This window comes from Chironomus tepperi, unplaced genomic scaffold, assembly GCF_022539635.2.
Source record: "Chironomus tepperi strain 1889 unplaced genomic scaffold, CSIRO-AGI_Ctep_v1 contig_89, whole genome shotgun sequence".
Classification (NCBI taxonomy): Eukaryota; Metazoa; Arthropoda; class Insecta; order Diptera; family Chironomidae; genus Chironomus; species Chironomus tepperi.
In genome coordinates this window covers 1,487,623-1,513,850 of record NW_027226211.1, presented here as the reverse complement: position 1 = coordinate 1,513,850, position 26,228 = coordinate 1,487,623, and the positions used below count along the sequence as shown (strand labels likewise).

At 33.3% G+C, this 26,228-nt stretch overlaps 2 protein-coding genes across 2 annotated transcripts in view; both read right to left on the bottom strand.

The window, feature by feature from the left end:
* Nucleotides 1-17,520, bottom strand: part of LOC139086834 (uncharacterized) — a 38,477-nt gene extending 20,957 nt beyond the window's left edge. Inside the window, exon 1 of the mRNA XM_070635444.1 lies at nucleotides 17,146-17,520. The gene's annotated coding sequence lies outside the window, so the exon portion shown is untranslated. The remainder of the gene's footprint in view (nucleotides 1-17,145) is intronic.
* Nucleotides 17,521-22,103: 4,583 nt separating this feature from the next.
* Nucleotides 22,104-25,524, bottom strand: LOC139086795 (kinectin). The gene is made up of 3 exons (XM_070635391.1): nucleotides 25,342-25,524; nucleotides 22,856-25,026; nucleotides 22,104-22,248 (listed from the first exon to the last, which is right to left on the bottom strand). Exons 1-3 carry the CDS (start codon nucleotides 25,522-25,524, stop codon nucleotides 22,104-22,106), a joined length of 2,499 nt encoding a protein of 832 aa, XP_070491492.1.
* Nucleotides 25,525-26,228: the final 704 nt, after the last annotated feature.

The window sequence follows — 26,228 nt, the reverse complement described above, 5'->3', positions numbered from 1 at the left end:
AAAATTCTAATTGCCTGATGTCGTATCCAAAGAGTAAACAATTCTTCGAATCCTATCAAATCATTATTTTTAGCAGTTCGTTAAAACTTACTAGTCTTTCCGATTCAGGCATGCTTTTACCAGAAAAATTTGCGAGATCATTAAACGTTGACAGACTTTTTATAAAGATTAATATATTCGTCATAACTGATTGAATTTATAGCCATATTTTGTGGTGTTGTATAAAAATCACATAATCGAGGAACTAGAAGATTTTTACACATCCAAAAAATTTCTACACACGAAGAAGATTAAATGTAAGCAAGCCGACAAATGTGTGCTCTTGTTTAATGATTTTGCATAAATTAGACTAATTTATAATAACTTCAAATTAGAGTCAACAAAAATATTTGAAAATCAATATAGAAAGTGAGTCATGATGATATTTTGGATAGTGATCGATTTTCAGCCTATACTTATCGAAAATTTGAATTTTTATTTGATCTGAAAATTTACGAAATGAGATTTAAGTTGGTCAATGACTGGGATGATTTTCAATGACAATATAGGCACCTCAATGGAGATTATTAGGATGATTTTTGAAACACCACGTTATGCAGGTTCTCAGTCAAAAATTCACTGACTAAGAACATTATTCAATCAAAAAGTAAGGATATTCTGGAAAAGAATGGTGAAAACATCGTAATGACCATTTGGCGTCCGTATGGCTGGCTTAAATAGGCGGCTTTCTTTTTTTTGTTAATAAAAGAGGTTCAGCGGAACCTTAATAAGTAAGTAAGTAAGTAAGCGGAACCTTCTTCATTTCTGTCGCTTGGGAAGTGAACTAGGACTCTTTTCAAGTTCAAGAATTGTCATTTTTAGAATATTAACCAGTATATTGTCCCATTCATGAAGTGTTTACGACTGATACCAGTTTTTAGGGCAACCAAGGATAGCTAACTCTATTACTGGAGTACCCTAGACTGTCCTAAATTGTAACCGATGTATAAACGCACATCATCACTTCAGTTATCAAAGAACATTATGGAAAGATATAGTTGATAGATATAGTATTCCAACAATAATATTACCAAAGAACAAGTGGTATCCAGCATTAGAGCCAGTAAAGTATAATCAAAGAGTTTAATCCCATCGAAACTAAACTAGTGGTGGACATCCTATGTGCTGCGACACACTAGTGTGACACAAATAATTTTTCGAGCAAGGTTAACTACTAATGTGTACCGCATAAAATAAAAGGTTGTCCACCACTGATCTAGACCATAGAAATTTCTAGAATTCCATTGTTCATTTCTGGAAAACAATATCGTCATTCTTTAATCTAATAAGTGAACGTTCTCTCAAGTTCTTCTATTTCTAGTTCTTTTTATAAATGAGCCAATAAAAATCTCTAAGACACCTGATATTAGCATTTCTGGATGAAAATATATATCCATTTTTTTATCTGTATCACACGTTGAACAAAAAAATTGTCATCATTGTAAGCTCATCTGCTGATTTCCAAGAAAAGAGACACAAAAAAAAACTTGTTTTTGCTTCTGTATAATAATATCATTTGATTCAACTGTTTACGATAACAACTCGATAGCTTCGAGAACTTGATAAATTGAAATAATATAGCAATTTGTGTATGTATATGGAACTGATCTATATATGATATTTATCTGTTTTTAATACAAAAAGGCTGTCTGCTTCAGCATTTACAATTTAAAATTTGTGGCGATAAAAAAATTTATGACGATGACTGCTTATTGCTCGCCAAATGGCAAGCATCTAACTAAATATCATCATCAATATGGCGTCAATTCAGCAGATACCAAATTAGAACACAAAAGACATCCATCAGATTCAAATGAATTTTAAATCGAAGATGGCCGTGGCAGATATGTTGTAGGCGAAACATAAAGCAGCTTCAATTCTATTCCCAATTAGAGACTTATCATTATCAGCCATAAAAAGCCAACTTTGTCTATTCTCGAAGCTCATTTTTTGAATGATTTGAAGCAGGGCAGCGCAACCTTTCATTTTTCACGGCACATCTTGATGATTCAGTCGATGGTTAGCCACGATCGAATCCGGACATGGCATACGGTTCGTGGTATTGAGTATCACAGCCCACAGTTTGCACACCACTGATTCAAAGCTCTTACATACATTGTATCATTTGTATTTATGCTACTTTGTCTGTCATCGACATTGAGATGCCAAGTGAGATAATTACTTAATAAAAACATAAAAAATCAAGCTAATGCTGAACTAAAATGATGAAAAAGTCAATAAAATGCTTGACTTTAATGGATATTCTCATTTTGGATGCTGTTTTGTTGTGGCTGAATATTTCAAATTCTTTTATAGCCATGTAAAGTGATTCTTTCTTTCACGTGTTGCTGAATAAATTTTTTTAGGAATCTTCCCCGTGCGAACTTGACACTAAAATATTCTCCGATGTCATTCCTGTATTTTTGGTTAATTATCAAATTTTCATATCAAGTTTCGGATGGATCAAGGACTGTAAACAGTGAATGATAAATATTTACTTGACTAATTTTTTTGGTGATTATTTGTTTGGAACGAGATGTGTATAAGAGGTTCAAGAGAACTCATTATGGATTCTAATGATTCTAATGAACCAGACTTCTTAAACTTGATATTTTTTGGTGATGCAGTATGTGTAGAATAAGGAGATTTATGAATGAGGTGAGCTGTGTTGTTGCAGAATGTTAGGGGATTTGCATATTGGGAAATTTACTTGTTAAACTGGTGAATATGGTTGTATAGAAGTTCAAATGGTTATGCCGCTCTTAGAAGTAATCAGCGAGGGCAATGGAAACTAGGAGTTCCAAAAGCTACTTGGATCAGGTCAATGGTAAAAGGATGTCAGCTAAATGCAAGGGTCAGACACTCTAAAAGTTCAGTATTGTACTTATATGAAAGTACAGTAAGTACAGTACTGTACCACTGGAGTGAAGGGTCACTTGGCTAAATGTACGGACAAACAGTTTGAACCTGCTCTTGTAGTTAACAGAGTCAGCAATAGAGTAGATTGTAGATAACTTATAGTCTGCATAGGAGCATGACTACAGTAAAGTATTTAAGTAAAAGACAAAATGGACAGTCGTCATGATGACGTCGAGATACCTCCATGTCATTTAGATGGTTTACCGTCTACACGACAATATCGGTACCCAAATGATTATCTTTCGACTTCCAATTAATTGAGAATCCAGAACAGCGTAGCATGTTTGCTATGGCACCGGTACGTCACCATATTAACGGTAAGATACGAGGTTGCTCTAACAGTTACACAACGGCCATGAATTCGACCCATTCAGCAAAAAATGCAGTTCGCCGCATTGTACTCCTTGGAAATAGAACCCATGTCCTCAAAAAATGTTTAAAATTACCAATCTGCTTCCACAAAGGCTTTATATTCTTGGATTTACAGATTTGCCTTCATTTGCCTCATCATAATTCCAAATTCCATTCGTCCATATCCACTCTCCCATACCTTAAGACCACAATTAATGTTTGTCATATCCATTTGACTCTTCTTTGTCAATCGATAAACCAGACATATTGTCTAACTCTTTATGATAGTCGGCAAATAAAAGAATTTTGGCCCACCTTGGTAACATCTCTAAAAGTTCTCGTATTTCGCCAAAAAACAACAAAATAAAATAGTTTAAATATTTACTGAACATCTGACTCTAATTGGCCGTTTGTTTATCATTTGGGAATAGTCCCGTGATATTCAGCTTCTTCTTCCCATAAATCTAGATTCAAAGAGTTCATATCCAATGCTATTTAGAATATTTCATTAATATTCTGGAACGTGATCATTATGAGGAATTAAATTTGCATATTTGGGAACCTGAATGAGTGGATGTTAAGGCTGTATTGAGATTACGTAACTAAAAGTGTGAATGCTCTTCAAATTTCAATGGAGAACTGCACGTCGTTCAATAATTTTCTAAATATCAACCGTCAATTTGATGTTTGGCTACTGTTTAAGGCAGTTCAGCAACATAAAATTGATTCAACCTCAAAAAATCATCTTTACAGCTAGTTTTCCCATAAATTTCAATAAGTTATTTACGATCATTTTCACACCTTAATTCTCAGATCGAATTAACCTCTTAACCCTCCCCAACATGATCATTATTAGATACTTGACTTTAAATGGAATGAAACAAAAAGTTCAGCAATTCGTGCAAAATTTCTTACTGCTGGAATCGACGATAATAATCACAAATAATGGTAATCTAACATTCAAAATCATGATTTTTCAAAACAGCCATAAAACTTTATGTCTTATTTTATTTGTGACTTTGCAGAAAATAGAGTTTTGGCTTAATGGCACCAATGATTTAGGATATTTCTTTGAGATGATGGTGATTGAAATAGCATGAAAAAGTAGATTTAATAAGCGATAAGAGTCAAGGAAATTGAAATTACTTTTTTGCCAGGTGGTCTGAATTATTTTGGGAACTAATTTGAGTAAATTTTGAGCAGATTTTTAATTGCTGGATGACTTTTAAATTCTAAATTTGGTTACAGACAAGACAGGTTACTTTTTGGGTCATTTCCCTTTAAAAATTAATATTTCATGTCTTAAATTCAACTCGAGTGGCATAAAGTTGTGACTGGGAACCGCTGCCTTGCATTGTTTACGGCAATACGTGAAGGTGCCTCTGCGGCATAGAGATGGCTGATTTTTGTCCAATTTCAATTTCCAGAAAAATAAAGTTTTCCGCATCGGTATGCTCAAGTGCTTCCTTACAAACCAATTGCAATTATTATCGTTCCATAAATGAAACCTGAATCTAGTTCTATTGCAATAATAGTAATAAAGCTCTTTATCTATACTAAGTTTAATGCTGTCGATCGCGCGGGAGACTAAAGAACTCATGAAAGGAAGCTGTCGATAGAGATAGTGTTACACTTGAAATTGGTAATTGGCAAACTTAAACAGACGCCGACTGGATCACACTTGATCTGTATGGCCAGCGAAGTAAGTAAGTGAAATATTATCATCTGGGCAAAATGGTTTTGTTCTCAACAAAACGGTTTTGCCTCATATAAAATTCCCAGCAAAACGTTTTTGCTCCATATAGAAATCAAACTCCAGTGGGTAGACCAAGCTTCGATTGACACATTTTTGAAGGATCGGCCTTAGTGAGTACGTTAAGCTTCGCTTGGCTTAATTTATGAGAGTTTGAGATTTCAGTTCAAGTTGAAATTTTGTATGAAAATGAAATTTTGTATGAAAGCAACGGCTGTTCCTGCCATATCCAAAATCCTATAGAGTAATCTAAGAAATACCATAGATTACATTTAACGTGTACACCTATTATAGGAAGCAAGTAAACAAAGACAAAAATCTCGAAAAATCCCTAAATACACAAGCTTCTTGTTCAGCATACAACTCAAAATCAATCAATTCCCTCCATCATCATCCATCATCATAATCCAAAGTGTAACGACCTTTAATTATCAAATATAAATTTAAATCAAGTCGCTCCCTAATTAATTTTTTCCTGTTTTTTCAAACCACTGACCACAGCATCGGCAAGAAGAAAAGCGACCTTTTATTATTTAGTCCAAATTTCATCATAAAAACTTGTTAATTTCTTATTCCAGTTATTTATCCAATTTTAGCTTATAATCCCTCATATCAAATCTCTGATTTCATGCTTCTGGGTAATAAACTTAATGGCTATTTTATATACTTTCAAATTCAATTGACTATAAAAAATATTCAATATTGCATCAAAAAATTGATTTCAATACCTTTCCATGAAATTCCATTCTGTGCATTAATCATTGAACTATATTGAAATTCATGTGAGTTAAGTGTTTATATACAATATAAAGGTTGGCAAGATCGAGTATGATCTATGACTTAGATATAAGCTTGGACATAAGAGTATATAAATATGGATATGCCTTGCCATTTTTTTCAAGCTTTTATGTAGATTTATTAATTACATTATTATTTTTGTTGATCATTATAAGTCCAACTACATGTCAGTCATTTTGTTTCATTTTTTTTATACTATCCTTCCTTTTTATAGCACTACCTTTTTTAATTTAAAAAACAATAATTGCAGGGTGTCTTACATGAGTTGATTTTGGTCTTAAGAATTGGATTGAAAGTTCATTTTGGGGAGTTGTGTGTCTATGGTGTCTAAATGTTGCTTAGGCCGCTAGACCTGGTCAAGACAAGAATTGTTATGTTCACAGGATGTTCCAAATTCAGGTACTTAAAACGACAATAACAGAATTTGTTAAGAAACCACTTGGAGCATGTAAGAATTTTGGAATGGAACATACAATAAAGATGTAAAATTCCTTAATATGTCAATGTTGTTTGGCGATAACATGTTACAGAACTCGAAGTTAACTCGGAATTTAAATACAAAAGTCTACTCGAGCTAACTGCATTCTTAGATTCAAATTTTAACGTCCATTCTAATTGAAGTTCAAGAAAGTTGCTGAATTTTGACCGTTATTGCTCATTTGAGGCCGTTATTGTTCAGTTTTGACCATTTTTGCTCAATTTAGTTTCATTCTTGCTCAATTTTGACCCTTTTTGCTCAATTTTGTTTCATTCTTGCTCAGTTGTGGTCGGATTGCTCAATTTTAATCATTCTTGCTCAATTTTAGTTCATTCTTGCTCAATTTTGGCCGTTATTGCTCAGTTTTGACCATTTTTGCTCATTTTTGCTCATTTTTGACAATTATTGCTCAGTTTTGGTTATTATAGCTCAGTTTGAAATTACAATTTAGTAATTATATAGAAAAACTGTACAAATAAGGACATTATAGACTTCAAAGTAATATTGTGCAAGATTGAATTAATTAAAATTGACAATTCAGTCTTGAAGATTGATTTCGATCATTTCCTGTTTTTGAGTTGTAATCGAATGGAAATGGACATAAGAAATATTGAATAAATCTGAAATAATTATGAGTATTTGTTGATTCAGGTGTATGATTGATAATCTAGGCTATGGATTACAAGTTTTATAAATTTCTTTATGCTTAATAGCTTTATAAAGCCTACAAAACTAAGCTAAGCTCAGTCAAACAATTCAACAAAATTTTCTCCAATTATCTATAGCTTAACAATGCATCTTTGACCTTATCAAATGGAATTATTCCAATTATGGGCAATTTTCATAATTCAATAAAAGCAACACTTTTCGAAAATGCTATAAAAGATCTAAACAAATAGCTCATTAAGTAATTAATGATTGTTATACATATAAACTATTTTGTTAATCATTAATCTACTGTCTTTATTTAATATTCATAATTCTGAATAAAAAAGCTATTAAAAATATTGGAATATATCATTAAAAATTCATTTATGATTCTTGAAGATTCGAATCGATCGTGTAGAATCAGGGGTGGACAACCTTCAATTTTTGGGGCACATCTTGGTAATAAGACTTGACCCAAACCGTGCATAGTAGACGATTCATGGAATTTTTAACAATTTTTAACGAAGCACTAGTGTGTCACAGCACACAGGTTGTCCACCACTGATCCAGATTTGTTGATCAGAAATGATAATTTACACAGAATCAGAATCATTATGGAATATTAATTTCTGTGGATTTGTAAATTTATATTTTTATAAGATTTTGAATTCTATCAAAAATGACATAAAATATGTATAATATGGTATAATATTTGAATAAGAATAGACATTTTTTTTAAGGCGAAGAGACTCAGTCAATATTTATGAGATTGAAATGTCTGTTAGGTGTCTGGTGATGGTTTGAGATGGACAATATCAGTCAATATTATCAATTTAGCAAATATAGATTAATTTTCTAGAGCGTTTAAAATTTGAAATTTTCAAAAAAAAAGCCGTTGAATTTTTAACATTTTACGAAACTTCATAATTCATTGAGTTTTTCTAAAGTTTTCAAACTTTCAAAAACCGTTAAATTCAAAAGCCGTAAAAAATCAATGAATCTTCAAATTATTGAAAACCGTTAAATCTTTATAATTCGTCAATCTTAAAAGATTGAATTTAGTTAAAAAAACTTCAAAATTTATTGAATTTTCCTAAAATTTACAAACTTTCAAAAACTGTTAAAATTTTGAATTCTTGAAAACCATTAAATTTTCAAATTGTTAAAAACCGTTATGTTTTCAAAATTCGTTAAACTTCCAAAAAATTAGCAAATTATTCAAAATTAGACATTTCCGCCAATAAAACACAAATTAGCTTTATTTACACACAATTTATAATTACTTAACATTCTCATGTATTCACATCATCCCACATGTCAAAAAGTCGATCATCAATGCCACACTGCCTCACATTTGATCTACTTCATCCATTTACACTTTTACCATCCAATCCAAAAATCATCAACAATTTCCGTATACCTAACAAAAAAAATTGAAACAAAAATGTGCAGCTCTTCCTCATTAAGCTCAACATTTTTAGTAAAATCGACATATTTATGGTCCGTAAATGCCTATTGTGGCACATCTCATTAAAATATCTATCAAAAAATATTAAAACTACTCATCGTAAGCGAGTTCAGTAGCCGAATAACATGAATGGACATATTTGATGGATTAGCTTAATGATTTGTCATAACTCTCATTCATTCCGGTAATAATCATACTTGAAGCAGTCACAAACAAATTTGTGGACATTAAAACAAATTATTACAAGCATAAGGAAGTGCTGTACTTCCATAATTTTCAAAAATAAAGCCATTCATCAATATTTGCACTTGATCGCTTTATGGCAACCTTGAAAAGACTTTTTTGTTACACTTTTTACGGTTGATATTGATTGATGGAATGATTGCGGCTATATTTATGCTCTCTCTATGTAAATTAACATGTTACCGTGATTGTGGTCGAAAATTTGCAGTTGTAGACATTTTAATTTAATAGCAGTATCAAAGTTAATGCAAATTTTTTGTGATATTGAAGTAAATTAAATTGCTTATGCACGATTTTCTCTGGATTAGTCTATGGCGTTAAGTTCAATTTCAATTAATAAGCATATAATTCGTTAAAATTGTTGCATAATCATGTAATTTATTTGTTTTTTTTACGAGTACTGCCTCCTTTGCTAAATCATCATGTGGTATTTAAAGCTGCTACTCATGCTAGATGAGATTTTTTATGCTACTTTGCAGGGGTGTTGAATGGTTGGTGGCTTAGTTTAGGCAAGAAATTGAGTTTTGGCAGTAGTAAGAAGAATACATAAAATATATAATTAATATATGACACTCTGCCATAGAGTCGACTAACCCTCGATAGCTCAGTGATAGGAGCATGCGAACGGAATCCGTAAGACGTGAGTTCGAGTCCCACTCTTGATCCGTTATTCAGAATCCTACTTTTATCATCAGATCAACACTTTATCTATGTCAATAAATCATATCGGAAATGACAACAAAACTGTTTTGCTGATATTAAATCCAAACCCTGATAAACAGTAGTCTTGCGGTAGTATATAGTTCAAATATCATCCCAAATAGCACAATAATCGGCTAAACTATCCAAAATTCGGGACCAGATCGATATGACTTTGGCATTGTGTCAGATTTAAAGCGAATTGGGGGCAACAAGTCAGTTACGTTGGACTGCTGTCGAATTGTTTGATCGATTAACTGTATTGTGCTATTCGGACATTTCAGTAAGACTCGTTTCAGGCTGGATATTAGATTGCCTCCGCTTACAAAGAGCATGCTAATCAGTAAGCCTACGAACGTTAGTTAAGAATACTAAAAAGCATGTTAATGTAGAAGATCAAGCTCATTGTCTGTTAGAAATCTAGCAGGCATATCTAGAGAAAAGAAGGAGGAGGCAGGTGGATGAAGAGGTGGTTTGGTTGCAAAAATGTCTCATTTTTGGTAAAATTTTCAAGCAAATTCACAATATGATGTTTTAAGTAGCTCCAGCTGAATCAGAAATTTGCCCTAAAACTGAGGATAAACTATAGAATATCCTAGTATAAACTTGTATGCACTGCAAAAAAGATACTAATATCTTCAATCTTCAATATTGAGCAGTCAATTTCAGACCTAGCATACATCTAGTCATTCTGCCAAGAAACAGAAAACATATTCAACTGCTTTATTAATACCCTACTATTCACAGTGGATGAATAGGAACTAATTGAACATCATACTGCTAAGTAGCAACCCTGCATCTCCTCATTTAGCATCAAACTTAAAAAGATCTTTTCGCACGATCTGAAAGAAATTTAGCACGCTAAAAAAAAAGATATTTAATTTGATATCTAAGATCGTGTTCAACTTGATATTGAAAACTCATCGAAATATACTTGAGCATCAGTCGTGCGCAAATTCAATCAATTTAGAAATTTGATACATTTTTTTTATTTCCATCATTGCATCATAGCTCATTTACTTGGCCATTTTTCTGTTTAGTGAATGCATGCAATTACCACGAAAATGTAATTTTAGGAATGAAATTGAGAGGTTTTGTAGTTCATGATCTAAAAGATTCAGCTTTACAAGGTTGGTGGATTGATGATTTTAATTGTGATTGTTGGATTGCAAAATTATCAGATTTAGCTTACTTGTAGCATCCAAAACTCATAGTATTGACTCTTAATGCATGAGAATCAAGTCAGCAAGCTTCAAGAACAAGCACATGCATAATTGGATTAATTAATAAGCATCTTAATGTTCATGCTTGAATTCTATAACCATAAAAGCCATTCATACCAACTTAACACTAGACATCTCCTATAAATTTACAATTTTATGGTCCATGAACAAGCATATGCAAATTGCATGTGCGGCTACCATACAAAGGAGGAAGAAGCTTCTCCAGGAAGCTGCCACAATAATTTAAACTAGAAACTATAATAAAACATGAAGCCAAGTCAAGTAATGAAAATGATATTAAACCATAACTGAATTCATGTCCATCAATTACATTACTTCATGTCTCAAAGTTCCTTAAGTATGTCGAATTGGTCTTTATATAGTCAGAATAAGATGCGGAATGTTAATTTAATTTTAATTTTACGGTAGCCCTCACAAGAAACTTGCTTATTAGTGCTATTGCGCATACATACTTTAAGGATCTCAGTTGTGGCTATTAGCGGACATAAAGTGCCTTTTTTGAAGAACACAAAAAAAGTTGATTGATTCATTAATGTCATCAGATAACTTGATTAAGTTATTTTAGAAGGCAAAGTACATGCTCTTCAGAGGGTAATTTGGAGATGTTGAGGAACAAGATGTCTGAGAGGTTTTTTGTAGATGTTGAAGATCTTGTCTGTGGCTTTTGAGTGTTGTTGGTTAAATGAATGAAATGTTTTTAAGGTAATAAAGGCTTGAATCTGTAAATGGAAATAGAGCTGAACTTAGTATTGGTAATTAGTAAGTGGAAGCAGCGATAGAGTCAGATTCAGGTGTTATCTTAGTGAGACAATATATCATAATTGATCTAGCTGGAATTAAGTACGATTCTAAGTTGATATCCCGAACATACAAGATATAATGATTGATTATACTCATGAGATCGCTTATTTTGGTAAGTATGACCACTGTCTGTAAAGCCATCAGTAAAAATTTACCAAAATCAGCTCTCGGGACACATTTTCGTCTTGTCGTTATCACGAAATTAGCAGTGAACTAGCCAGAAAGACACCCAACGTAGAAATGACCAAAACCCGATTCAAGACCGACTTGACTCTGGTTTGACGACAGATTTCATATAATCTGAGCTGGATCAAGAATCACACTAGAATAGAATATAATGTAGGGTTTGGTTTTAGCAACGGCACTGCGATCGAGGATCTGTGGTACCATTCCAAATTCTCTACAAAATACCTATGTCCTTGATGAAGCTAAACATCCAATTCCTTTGCTGACACAAGAACGGAAGCCATATGATGCCATTTTGTGAAGCCACGTGAAGCCGAAAATTGAGGGGTAATAAGGGGAATAGGGGTGTGATGTGATGCCACGTGAAGCTATGTGAAGCTGAAAATTCTGAAGATGGGCGCCACGGGCGCTCCCGATAATCTAGTGTCCAAATAGCCTTGTTTTGGCATGTCCTCAACAACCGCAAAGTTCGAATTTAAGTGAAGAATCAAGCTGGTCTGGGGTTGGATTTTAGATAATTTTTGCGCCATGTGCTTTTCAACTCTTATGTCCTTAAGGTACTGTAATGTATGCTTATTAAGCATATGCTTGTATGTTAGGTCAGTTATCCACAAAATTGTGCTGCTTTAGATTGAGAACACAAGTTGCATTATTCATCATTCCTGGACATTCCCAACCACCTGTTATCCCTCAAAAATGTCAAATCTTCCAATCAACTTGATGGGAATTCCACATCATCAACTAAAATGAAGCTATTCCATTGACAAACATACGACACAAAATAAGCTTGACATGCCGTGAATGAATAACATAATGAATCATGATTGTCATAATTATTATCATCGAAAAAAAAAAAAAATGTTGCAGGTATTTATTACATTTTCACATGCATTTAAAAATTAACAATTATTTATTTTGTCACGACATGCGAAGGCAATAAGCATCAAGTCATAAACAATAAATAAATGATGATAATAAATTGTGATATGCATCACACTTGTTTGTTGATGCGCATCAATAGCACAAAGACCTTAAGCACACATATGTTAATTATGTTAAGGTAGCAGCTAGCGACTTGAGCGCTTACTAGTCATTTTATATATATTTAATTGAGAATTTAATAAAAATATTATTTTTATTGTTAATCACAATGAATGCGGTTTGTGCTTTTAAAGGTCAACGGCATAGAATCAATGCATGAGACATCTGTACTGGATATATTACTTACTACACTCATTTATATTGAAGCTATTTGCGGCGATTTTCACACATTCTTTTGAGACTCAACGTGAAACACATTACGAAAGAGTCAGCATGTTCCATTATCTCTTTTGAGTGCTTTTGCTTCTTATTGAAAACAAAAGTTTGTAAAAAGTTTCTCTTCTTTTGACTTCTATGCTTCTCATGTTGCTACTTCCTCTTTGTACTTCTGTCCGAATTTGGGTTTATCTTTACCTTTTTATGTTATTGTATCGCGGTGAAATGCTGGGTAATGGAATTGTTATGTTGGTGATGTGTTTTCAGTTTGTCTTGGTGATTTATGGTTGATTTTGACTTTTAAAGGCTGTTAAGATTTTGAATTTTAACGGTCACAAGAAATTCAAATTTTAACTGATTTTCAAAATTTTGAATTCTCATTGTCAAAATTTTGATTCCTAACGATCAATAAGTATTCAAACTTTAACGATTATCAAAAAAATTTTAACAGATTTGTCGTTAAAATTTGAATTTCAACAAACTCCGAAAATTCAAATTTTAACGGTTTTTAAAAATTTGAAACTTTTAAATTCAATTTGAGAATTTTAAATTTTTTTGAGATTTCAACGGTTTTCAAAATTTTGAATTTTTAACAAGTTTTCAAAATTTGATTTTCAACGGTTTTCAAAATTTCGAAATCAATTCTAGAAGTTGCTAAAATTTTGAATTTTAACGGAATTTCAAAATATTGAATTTTTAGCGGTTTTCAAAAATTTGAAATTTTAACGTTTTTAAAATTTTTGAATTTTTGTTTATTTGTTTCTTAAGAATCAAATCTTCAAAAAATGCGCTCAATTCATCCATTTAAATTACATTCCAACCATCTTCTATTGCTACTCAAAATACATCTTCTACTCAGCCCAAGAAAATAAAGAGTTTCACTTTCTTTTAAAGATCTTTTCATGCAGTTCAGTCGAAAACTAATTTTACTTAATGTTTTCTTGCTGTTTCTTCCTCACTTTTCTTTTTATTGTATCTATTTCTCACTATATTCCATGAACATTACTGTCCAATTGACTCGACTGTTGTGTCTACTGTCTTAGCTTATTTACTCTTTTCCCCATTGTTTTCCATTCAAATATACAATATATAAATAATAAATTGCAAAGTCTGCATCTTTTTGTATGATTATAATAATTATGATTGTTATTATTATTATTACATTTTCTCTTACGGTCATCATTGTTTGAAATGAATTTTTGAATGAATCATGCAGATTTCTTTATCTTTATGGCTTAATGTCTTCCGATTTTGCCATTTTTTTAAGCATTCAAGTTTTCTTAATTGTTGCTTTTACATAGGGATGAACGCAATAATGTCTGTAGATCAGTGGTGGACAATCTATGTGCCGCGCAACACATGTGCCACGGTACATATGTGTCGCTCAACATTTGTGACATGCAACTTTTGTGTCGCTCAACATTTGTGACATGCAACTTTTGTGTCGCTCAACATTTGTGCCATGCAACAAATGTGTCGCTCAACATTTGTGCCATGCAACATATGTGTCGCTCACCATTTGTGCCACGCAACACATGTTACACGTAGCATATGTGTCGCGTAACATACGTTCCGCCAAAAATGCCATTAACCGTATGTCGTATGCAGATTCGATTGAGGCTTATCACCAATGTGTAAGTACACAATTACAAGATCAACTGTGATCAATGGCCCCCCTCAGAAGACCACCAAGGTGTGCCGCAAAAAACAATAGATTGCCCACCCCTGCTGTAGATTGAAGATGGAAAGTAGACGATGCATGATGTTTCAATCATAAATTAAAGGAGGCTGTGCTTTAGAGGAAGTTAGGATGGTATGTTGTGAATTAATTTTTTGACGTAGATTAACTTGATGGAACAGAGCAGATTGAAAGAATTGATATGACTTTAGTGAAGTTTATGGAAGTTGTGGATTTAAATGAATCTATGAAGATTTGGGGCAGTTGTGGGCAAACCGTGTGATGCGATGCAATATTTTGGAAATGTCATGAATCGTATGACGTGTGCGGGTTTGGCTGAGATGTAAAATGAAGACCAAAGGTTGCCCACAACTGTATTCCAGGGATTCACCTGTAATCTCACTTAAATGCCATCTAATGGATGCTGTACCCAAAATCCATTAAAAATGTCAATTTTTTCTTCATTTTTCCAAAGAAAGTCATGACGAAATTTCACAATTACATCACTATTGAACCATAGTCAGCAAAAAAAAAAGTCATAATAATTACACTTTGATTAGTAATTTACTAGCCATGGGCTTGCAAATGCTTGACTGCATTGTATAATTTCTACACTAGAGACAAATAATTTTATAACAAAATACTGTATGAGATTGCAATAAAATTTTTATAGATTATGAGCATGTTCAAATTAGATACGGTGTAATGGATTGTAAGTTATGTGAATTGAGGTATGGAAATTGAAATTATTTATGGTTTAAGATTGAAAATTTAAGAATTTTGAATATTTAAAGTTATTATGTCCAAATTTGGATTTTATTGCTGTATTCAATAGTTTAAGAAACCGAGGGGACACAAATACGTTCGAACGGAGGACGGACAACACAGGACTCAAAGTTTGTCATTTTTTTCAGCTTTTGCTCACTTGTCACCTGATATGTCCGCATTCGCGTTAGAACTAGTCATCAAATGGACATTAACTTGCCATCAACTAGTTCTATCTAGTAACTAAGTCAGTTAAAAGTCGAAGCAGAAGCAATTTTTGGTTACTGACCCAAACCCGAGTAGAACAGACTCCGATTAGTCGACTATACTATGTCATTATAAACTTGACATTTGTAGAACATGCCATGAAATTTGTGGAATTTGCCATGATATGTCAAGTTTGTAACTAGACACACGGTCGACTTATCGCATTCTTTTCCATTCAAGTTTGGTTTAAAAGTCATAACCAGCTTCTACTTTAAAGTTAAGATAAATTAATAGATCAAGATAGTTTCAACGATCTTGGTTACTTCATTTCATTTTTTTATGAGTTAGATTCATTCTAAATATAGTTTTATAATGTGACTAAATCTATAAAAGATGCAAAGCTGCTTGACACTACATAAAAAACTTCATTCATTAGTAATCTTTCTGTTGGTAATCTTGTCAGTAATCTTTTCGTTTCTGGATTTATAAAGACTTGCTTAGAACTTGATAAAAGACAAAGGTTAGGTTCTGTGTAGTCTGAGCTTTCTTCGTCTGAGAAAACAGACACTTTCTTACAATTTTTCCTAAAATATCTGAACAAAATATCATTTGGGGAATCGTACTAAATACAGACGGTTCTGCCAATGTGAGAATAATGCCTATGTGTCCGAGTGGTTAGGCAGCAGACCGAATATTTGTATAACTTAATTTGTGAGTTCGTAGGTTTGAATCCTACCGGATACTAGATCGTTTTAATCTTTCCAAAAACAGTTGTCGATTTGCACGATCGACACAAATGAAAACTCGTTTGGCTTCCATATGGCTGCCAAAAAAAGACGGTTTTCATTTGGTGTTAATTAAAGATGTTTAGTGGAAATTTTGCAAAATTACTGGGAACTAGAAATTAGCAAAAATTAATATCCAGCTCACAACGAACTCTAAATGAGGCAATGGACCATCATGCGCCTTAGTTAAGGAAGTAAGTAAGGATTTAGTAGAGCCTTAAAAGCTCCATGTTGGAGCCTTTCCTCATTTATTTCGTTTAAGATGACATGCATTCGATCAATGTCCTCTGCATCACACAGACTAGCATCAAAAATTACAAAACTAATAAATAAATCTCATTTTTTACGATCGTATTTGATGCTTTTTCAAAACAATTTTTAAACAGTCTGGTTTATATGAATATTATTATTAAAAGGAGTTGGTTGAAAAATTGACTTTGTTAGACTTTAATATTGGAATGACTCATTTAAAAACATTAAAATTCGATATTTTCTCTTTTTGTTTTTTAAGCTTTTGAGAGATTCAGTTTTGAAATTTTGATAAATATTTCCTTTTATCATAAAAGATACTCAAAGATTAATGAGAATTTTCAAGGATTAGAAGAACTTGATCTTCAAATATACAAAATTTGCTATCAACTCATCAAATCGGCATCGGAAATAACTTTGGAAATATCCAAAATTTCTGAATAAATTTGCCAAATTCACAACAAATGCAAAAAAGCCTCGACTATAAACAAAGACAAAATCAGAGTTCAAAATATTCAAACCCGACAAACTTTCAATATGCAGCCATTATGCAATATTAACAAAAACAACTTTTTACCTTTAAAGGATTTCCAATATTTCTTTCTCTTCTGCTTGAAATAGTTTTTTTTATTTATTTTTTATAAATCAAATTTCACTTCAGAATTTTATTAAATTTTTCAATATTTTCAAATCATTTATATCTTAATTTTTGTGCACTTGTTTCCAGCCACAACAACTATTCAAATTCACTTCCAAGATTCTCAATTTTCAATCAAAAAAGAAGATTTTAACCAGTTTTTTTGGCACACAACAGAGAAAAAAAAAAATCAACAAAAAAACTTATTTAGAATAACATAATTAATGAAGAGACAGTTTGATAGGCACCAGGTAAGGACAAAGAGACGACAAAAAAAAAAGAATTAAGTCTCGTGCACATGCACACTCCGTTCGATGGCTGTGCTTAAACTAAACGTCAACTTTGCAATTTTCGACGATTATAAAAACAAGAAGTGAAGAAAAAAAAAGTTCATATTGAAAAAAGAATAAGGCACAATACTGCTGTGTGGAGATGGAGATGAGAGATGTTGAGTTGAGCGCAGCTAGACGACAACAAACTTGAAAAATTTGTCGAGAGCGAGAGAGAAAATTCTCAATTTTTTTTATTTTAAGTTTTCAAGCTCAAAGCTTGTTGATCTTGGAAATATTTTTTTTTATATCTGCTCAATTGATGGACATAATAAAATACTTGTACTATTTATTCCCCATAAATTGCCGTCAGCTAATTGAAATTCCAACAAATTTTCAAATTCTCATCTTCTTCTTTGAGTACCTTATAAAGTGTTGTGTGGGCATTGACATTTTGTGAATGGCATGAGCGCATTTCAGAATGGGATGGACTTACTAGATTTATTGTAAGAACTAGACTGACTGACTATGTTGGATTAAGGCACTTAGTTGGATTAAGAGACTAAGTTTAATTAAGTGACTTAGTCGGACTGGCTTGGACTGACTAACTGAACCGGAGTTAATTGGATTGACAAAATGAATTGGGTTGTACTGAGTCTGATTGTTGTATTAAATCAAACTGTCTCGGACTAAATCGAACTGATGAACCGAATTATACTGATGGTTTAGGTGCGACTAATAAACCTACCCGAACTGAGTCGGATTAAATCAAATTGACAAACTAAATGAGTCGTTCTGTTATACTGAATTAGGCTGAGTTGATCAGACTAAAACGAGCAGAATTGGCTTGAGTTGGACGAACGGGCTGTGTCTGAACCAAAGAATGAGTCAGACTAAAAAAATGAGTCGGAATGAAGGACTGAATCGGAATGATGAACTAAGATGGTAATACGAAATCAGATTGTTTGACTAAGTAATAATATGCCGGACGAAATCCGATTGATCAAATGAGAAGAACGGAAGAATTTAGTCCGAACGATTGACTAATTCGGACTGTTAACTATTGGTGGACTTAATCAGAATTACAGAATTGAACTGACGAGCTGAGCTATAAGACAGATGGACTGAGTTAGATAAAGTAAGACTAATGGTCAGACTAATTTGAATTGACGTCCAGAACGATTTACTGTGTCGAATTCTCATAAGTTTAGCTTCAGATAAGTTACTGAATCGAAGTGATAAGCTGAGTCAGATAGGTGGACTGGGTTAGACTTACGGAATAAGCTTGACTGAGTAAGACTTATGTATTATGATTAAGTGGCAGAAGACAGATTATTATAGACTTACAACCAAACAGACAATATGAAGACTATAACATCTTTTCCATCTAAGAAAAAATCTCAGCCAAAATATTACGTAACTCTCAGATTCTTCATTTATATTATTGAGTATGTCTAATGGCATAAAGAATTACTGATGGTTAATTTGGAGTCTGGCGTCTAGTTTGCTCATTTATTTATCTTTATGAATGATATGACATGAATCAATTGACTCAAGGAATTATTTTTTTTATTTTTTGCTCACTGTTTCTGTTATTAATGATATCTAGTTTGGCTTATGGACATGAATTTGCTAAGCGTATATGGATTTTTAATTTGCAATCGATATTCAATTGAGCATGGCTAGGCGGGAGATTTTATTTATAAATTAGGGATATTTTGCAATATTCTCTTGTAAAGAACCAATTTTTGTGCCTTAATAATATATAATGGTTTTCAGCATAGACATTTGTTTTAACATTCACTGACAATAGCTGTTATTGTTATGTTGAAATGATACAGAAAATTAATTGATGTAATTTTAAGTAGTCGATTATGGTATTGTAATCATGCTGGTGAAAAAATGTTTAAAGCTTTTGTTGATTTGTATGTAGAATAAATGCTAGTTTGTAGTATTGAAATAATGACTAACTAAGCGCTACTGATCTAAAAAACATAAGTCGGGAAGTCGATCTTAAATCTGGCAATACGATGGCTTAAACTCTAGCAGAGCTAAAGTTGACACACTTAAAGCCGACTTGAGTGGGCTCGAATTAGGTGGAAATAAGTTCACGACTCGACTCGACTTCGAGCTCTGCACTCTAGCATGAAACTAGAACCATGCTTCGACTTGGAGCCTAGGTACTCTTGCATGGATCCAGATTTGAATCGAATGTTTGTCGAATGTAACACTAGGTAGACGTGATCTTGGTATAGTGGCAGATTTAAAATGAATCCAACCACAAGTCAGGATCACTCTGACCTTTTGTCTGATTTTTAATCGATTAACCGATTTGTGCTATCTGGGATGAGCTTGCAGATTTGCCATCGTTACGTTAATCCACCTCAACTACCAAATTACATCTCAACAATCTTAACAATATCTCAGGCAAACGAAACCAGTCAATATGTCTAATACTAACAAATAACGAGTAACTCTATAAAAATTTAGTAAATTTGTAAGGAATACTCAAACACAGAAAGCAGAATTGGAGAACATCTTGTACTTAGCTAGCACCAAGCCAGTGTCAATTCGGATCTGAGAACAATTTGGAACAAAACTGTCTTCATGACAATATGATGACTTTTTGGATTCGTTTACTTATCTTACTTGTTTGCCGCCTTGATTTAAACCTGGATGATCCGACATATCATGAATGACTACAATCTTCAATCCTGGGATAAAATTGGGTGTTGGTTTCTAACACAACGAGAAACTCAAGGGAAGAAACCCACAGATTCCCACGTAAATTCATGAATTTTGCACACTTCAATCCCGAGAATAACTTCTCTGCATTTATAATTGTATGAAATCTCAGAATCAACCCAGCTTTTCAATACATTTTAAACCAGCTATTGTAAACCCTACACATGATCAATTTGCATTTAATTTAACTTCTTCGAAGCTTCTTCATGTTTTATTCTTCTTTAAATTTGACAATATATTCCACTTCCACCAACCTAAACATGAAACTCAACCTGAATATTATCAAACCTTCAATGCACAAATCTGTATTAAAATTTTCAGAAGTTTGTCATGCATGTTGTACATGCATGTGTTCTTTACAATTCTGTTATAGAATATCACCTCTCACAATACAAATGAGTCAAGGAAATTTTGTTTGTTTGTAATTCTAAGAAATAAATTACAGAGCGAGTGCCTTTAGTGATTCTGATCACGTCTACCATACAATTGTCCAAATACCGTTAAGGGCGGCTATCAACTTACATACGAAAAACGTTTGTAGAACTTTGAGACATGTCAAAAAAGTTATTAAAATTTAAATAGCACATAATAATTTACAGGAAGGCCCTTGAACTGACCCTTGTATCAATTTTTCAAAAAAATTAGTGCCTTGATGTAAAGCAAGTCCAAAAAAAATTAATTAAGATGAATATTAAGTCATTGTTGGAACTAAAATTTGCATAAAATTCTTCAATTCATTGTCCATGCTTGATGTCGTACTTCATGTAACTTTATATGCTTGTCTTCATTTTACAATATAATTGCAAATAATGATTAAATGACAAAGATGATCACGATTTTTGTTATGAAAAATGATTTCCTTGAATAAATGAATACATTACGGATGTGTGAGATATTTAAATCATCATCTGTTGATGTTTGTTTTTGTGTGTTGTGTGCCATTATGTCTGTGTGGTCTGAGCGATCGCCGTACTCAACGCGAGGATGGAAAAATCTGTCAAAAAATTAATTTTTTTTTGTGGTTTATTAAAAATTCCTTTTATTTCCATTCGTGTGCCATTAAAATTAACATGTCATTAATTCCAGAGGTTGAAGTCAAATTGATCCGAACAGCCAATGAGACCGCATTAGGTACCTTAAGTGGTATTGTGTAATATGAAAGTATTCCATTTGACTGTTATGGTGAGTTCGCTACAGTTCGGTAAGAACCAGAACTTGAAGTCGACTCGAACTTTAGTCTACTTAAGTCGGCTTCAAGCTATGCTAAGAACTGATTGAAATTTGTATGAAATGTATACTTCACAAGATCCCGCAGAAAAATATTTCATCCAAAATTTAATCAATTTTTGAGCATCATACGCGAAGTTAAGTCGCCCAGACTGCATATGGCGTAATAACGACCAAAAATCCAGCTCCTATCCGACTTGATCTTAGCCTGAGTCAAGATTTTATCGAATATGGCCGTGTTGTCCTAACTTTTGTATGTCACGGCACACATTGCTAGTAAACCACGACTAAAGCCGCTTGGACAGCACTTTAATATATCCTGGGATCACAACACGCTTGCTTAGGATCAGATTTTTAGCGATTTCAACTCAATTTGCCTTCCAAGTCGACTTCAACCTCTGCATCATCCACACGCCATCATTACAAAAACGACTACAAACTCTTATTGCACATAGTATTAATGATATTACAAAATTTATGATGTGATGAAGTATAAAAAATAGAATTATTCCATTTCTCCATAAAATAATCCACAATAATTACTCGTAAATAATCTTATATTGATCATTACGATGGTAAACTAGCTGTTTTGTGATTATTTGATGATATAATGAGCGATAGTAATAAAAAAATTATCTTTTAGTCATCAATTGACCGCTAAGGTGTGTCCTGTGGCTTATAATCAGGAAGTAAATCCCATATTTTCATTCGCCATTTCTGACGTCGAACTTCAGTCTCGCGTTCGATTTTCATTAGGGCTGGGAAACGATGCCAGGCGTCAAAGAGTTTCCATTTCATTTGACTGGAATTAAAAGGAATTGGAAGTTTAGTTTAGAGTTTGAGTTTATAGAATAAAGTATATGGATAATGTTGCTGGCTTTTGTTTGGTCTTAGGAAGGTTGTAGCGATAAAATGCCATTTAAAGCTAGTGATGAATGCATAACAAACATCACCTTCTCCTCCCACATCCCAATATAATTTTTGAATATGCCCCTTCCAAAATGTAACAGAAAACTTGTTTATTGGTGCAAAAAATCTTAGGTTTAAAGCTGCTTCTGCTGAAATTACACCAAATTATGTTCCCTAGAAACAAACATGCAATACGTCTAGAGATGTGAAATTGTCCTGATTATACTGTGACTATATCCACTTAAGACACTTTAGAGCCCTAGCTTTTGGTTTCTCAAGACGTGACCCAGGTTGGGACATTTGGAATCCTCACTTAAGGCTCATAAGACGTGATCGTGATCATCCCGATTTCCATAGTTGTGCACGTAAATACCTTGAATGAGCACCAAACTCACTCTAATTCAGTATATAACTACAATTTGTGCATGTTCGCACCTAAATACTCGCATAACTCAACCTTCTAAGTCAACAACACCACCCCAACTCCATCTCCAACTTACCAATTATAGTGAGCTTCAGCATTCTTCATTCTCGTATTTTCAACCATCTTACTTTCCTCAGCAAACTTAATCCATTGATAAAATATTTTTTCAGTAATTTTAACCTCGTACCAATCAATGGCAACCAAGTATTTAGATTGATGAATTGAGTGGATATGACGCCATTTCTTAATGTACATTCGATAAGTCAAATAACGATGTAATTTATCAGCTTGTGCTCGCTTTATATCCCACACAGCCATTGTATTTTTATGCCATAAATTAAAGAATTTCTTCATGCAGACACGACGTCGATGAATTGTTGCCTTTTTATGATTCAATCGCTTCATCTTTATGAGAAGTTCAAATGCACGAAATCCAATACGTTTCATTAAATTTTGAGCATAATGATCACGTGCAATTTTAAGATTCTCAATCAAGCGCTGTCGTTCAAGTTCCTTCAATTGTTTGGCAAACTTTTCTTGACGTCGCTTCTCGCGCATCTCAATAAAACGCTTTCTCTTTGCCTCCTCATCTTCCATACGTTTCGTTAATTCAGCAGCATTTTTTGCCTCTTCCTTCTCATATTCCAAACGTTCACGACGCTCGCGAGCTTCTTCGTGACGTGCGAGACGTTCAGCAGCACGCTCTTGCATTTTTTGCAAAAATTTCGGTACCATAAGACCTTGCGCTAATAATTTTCGACGTTCCTCTTCGATTGGATCGGGCGGTATGTTTGCGACCATCTCAATGCAACGTGCCTTTGCACGCAATTTTGTATTTGTACGCTTTGCATTGATCAATTCCATTTTGAGATCATTCTTTGATTCCTTTACCATTTCAGTGAATTTTGCCAATTTCATTTCAGTGATTAATCGCTCTTGTCGTTGAATTTTAAGCTTTTGTTGCTCAATTATGTCTTGTTGAACTTTTAATTTATGCTCAAAATCTTTACGGACGGTTTTTGATGTTGGCGATGATGACTTTTTTGATTTATCATGCTTACTAATTTTCTTCTTATTTGCCGGATTGCTATGTCCTTTATTTTGTTCGAATCGAACTTTTGTCAGAAATTCGTTAATCTTTTTAACACGATCATCGTTGTTGAAGGCATTCGTTTTGAGAATTTTTGAGATTGTTGTCTTTTGCAGCCAGTCTTTGAATGCCTTTTTTAACATTTCACGTTCAAATTCCTTCTGTGAGGTCATTTGATCCTCATTGATCATGTCACTTATGTATTTATCGTAGACATAATTGGATGATGGATCGCTGATATTTTTCGATTGTGCGTCTGTCTTGACAATCAGTTCTTGATAATTTTTCTCTTCTAGTTCCATTCGACGGATGATAAGTAGTCGTTCAGCTTCAGCTTCTTCGATTGACTTGTCAATTTGTTTGATTTTTGCATCAGCTGACGGTGGACAGCATGGACAGTCTTTAATTGTTGGTGTTTCGACAGATATTAAGGATTGGAACTTGGTGATCTTCATCAAGTGCTCAACATCATTTTCACTTAAATTTGGCAAGCTGTAGAACGATTGAGTCTCAAATTCACTTTTTTGGAACTCACATTTATCTTCCGTACAGCACACGTAACACATTGGATCGTATGTCTTGTTCGTCTCATCATCAACATTAAATTTTGTTGGATCCTCATTAATCTCATAATAATCTTGATACTCATCAAGTTCCTCAATTTCAATTGATGGCTTTGGTTGTGCTGAGATTTTAATAAAATTTAAATTTGAACATTTGTCCAGTGAATCTTCAGACAGTTCAGCTGTTGATCCACTACATGCACTACCTTCATCATAGCTGAATTCAAAATGATTAATTTGCATTAAATTTGGCTTTTCAATGACAATTTTATTGAATTCATTACGATAAGCGAAAGTTGCTTCCTCGGTGTCACGCAGTGCCTGCAACAACTTTGTCTCTTCGGTGTCTTCATGCTCGTCCAAACTGTCTTCATATTTTTCCGATTTCTTTGATGATGTCGTCCTTAACTTACGAATATCAAGTTTAAATTTTTCCAATTCATTCTCAATCATTCGTGAGTCGACAAGGTTGTTATGGTTTCGTATACTTTCCATGTTCAGTTCCTTTTGCAATTTATATTTATTTATTGTTGTGCCGTTATCCCCTTTTTTGTTGTTTGCATGTTGTGGCGAGTCTTCGGTGCGATTTTTGATCTAAAAATTTGTTATTGATTAATTTTATGTTGTATAGACGATTGTTGGAATTGAGTCAAGGGTGGGGCAAATTGGGAGATGTATGTTATTCAATGGACGGGGCACGAATAACTGAGTATCAAGCACAATTGGCAATTTAACGACGGCGAATCGTCGAAAGCTTGCAGAATATCATCTTTTTGGATGTTTAACATATCTAGAGTGCCCCACCCTTGATTCTTCCTACTTCTGTACAATTTCAAGCCTTTATCTCCAATTTAACCACCAGAAATTTGAAAAAAATCCTTCAAAAAACTCAAAAAATGCTCAACTTACAACATCATGTCTCAGATCCATAATCAAAGCAGGATTCAATCGTCTAACTTCCTTCCTCCCACACAACTGCTCAAAATATCCATCCGTAAAGTTCATATCCAAAAACTTTTTTACTTCTTGCGATGTAATGCCAGGATCATTAGCATACTTTTTACTAATTTTATCCCATCGATTTTTGCTCATTTTTATTTCTTTCTATTTTTATCTGTCACTAAACTTCTTATTTATTGTCTAGTCATGAATGAGAAATAGCTTACTATGTTTGATAAACAAAATTAAAGTGTGAAAAATAAATAATTTCAATGTTTCCTTAGATACGGCAAATTTCAGTGTTGACAACAGAAATTTTTGTTTATTTTGTGTTGCGTAGCGACTGATTTGCTGTGCCTGACTGGCTTTGTTTACTGTCAAATACACATTTTTGCACTATGGCAGTGGTGGACAACCTTTGGTATGTCATGGTGGTAAGCTTTGACTGAAACCGTACACGGCATACGGTTCATGGCATTTCCAAATGTGCCGCGACACACATGTTGCGCACCACTGTTGTATACACAAATTACTCATACCACAGCACGTGTACATTTTTCTTTAAATATTGTATAATTGATCAGCTGATTAGAATTGTTAAAATTTTGTTCCTATATATAAGTAAGTCATTAGAACAGAAATAGAAATTTGCGATTTTCGCTAATTGGAATGTGTGAGATATTTTTAATTATTTACACTAAATTATTTTCTATTTTAGATGCTATTATTTGGCGCCTCTACCCAATCATATCGTTTGAGGAAGTTATGCCGCTAATGATATAATTTAGGCTTGTGGTGTGAATTTGCATTTATGAGGATAATGAATGTGAGGGATTGGTTAGGATATTAATATGATA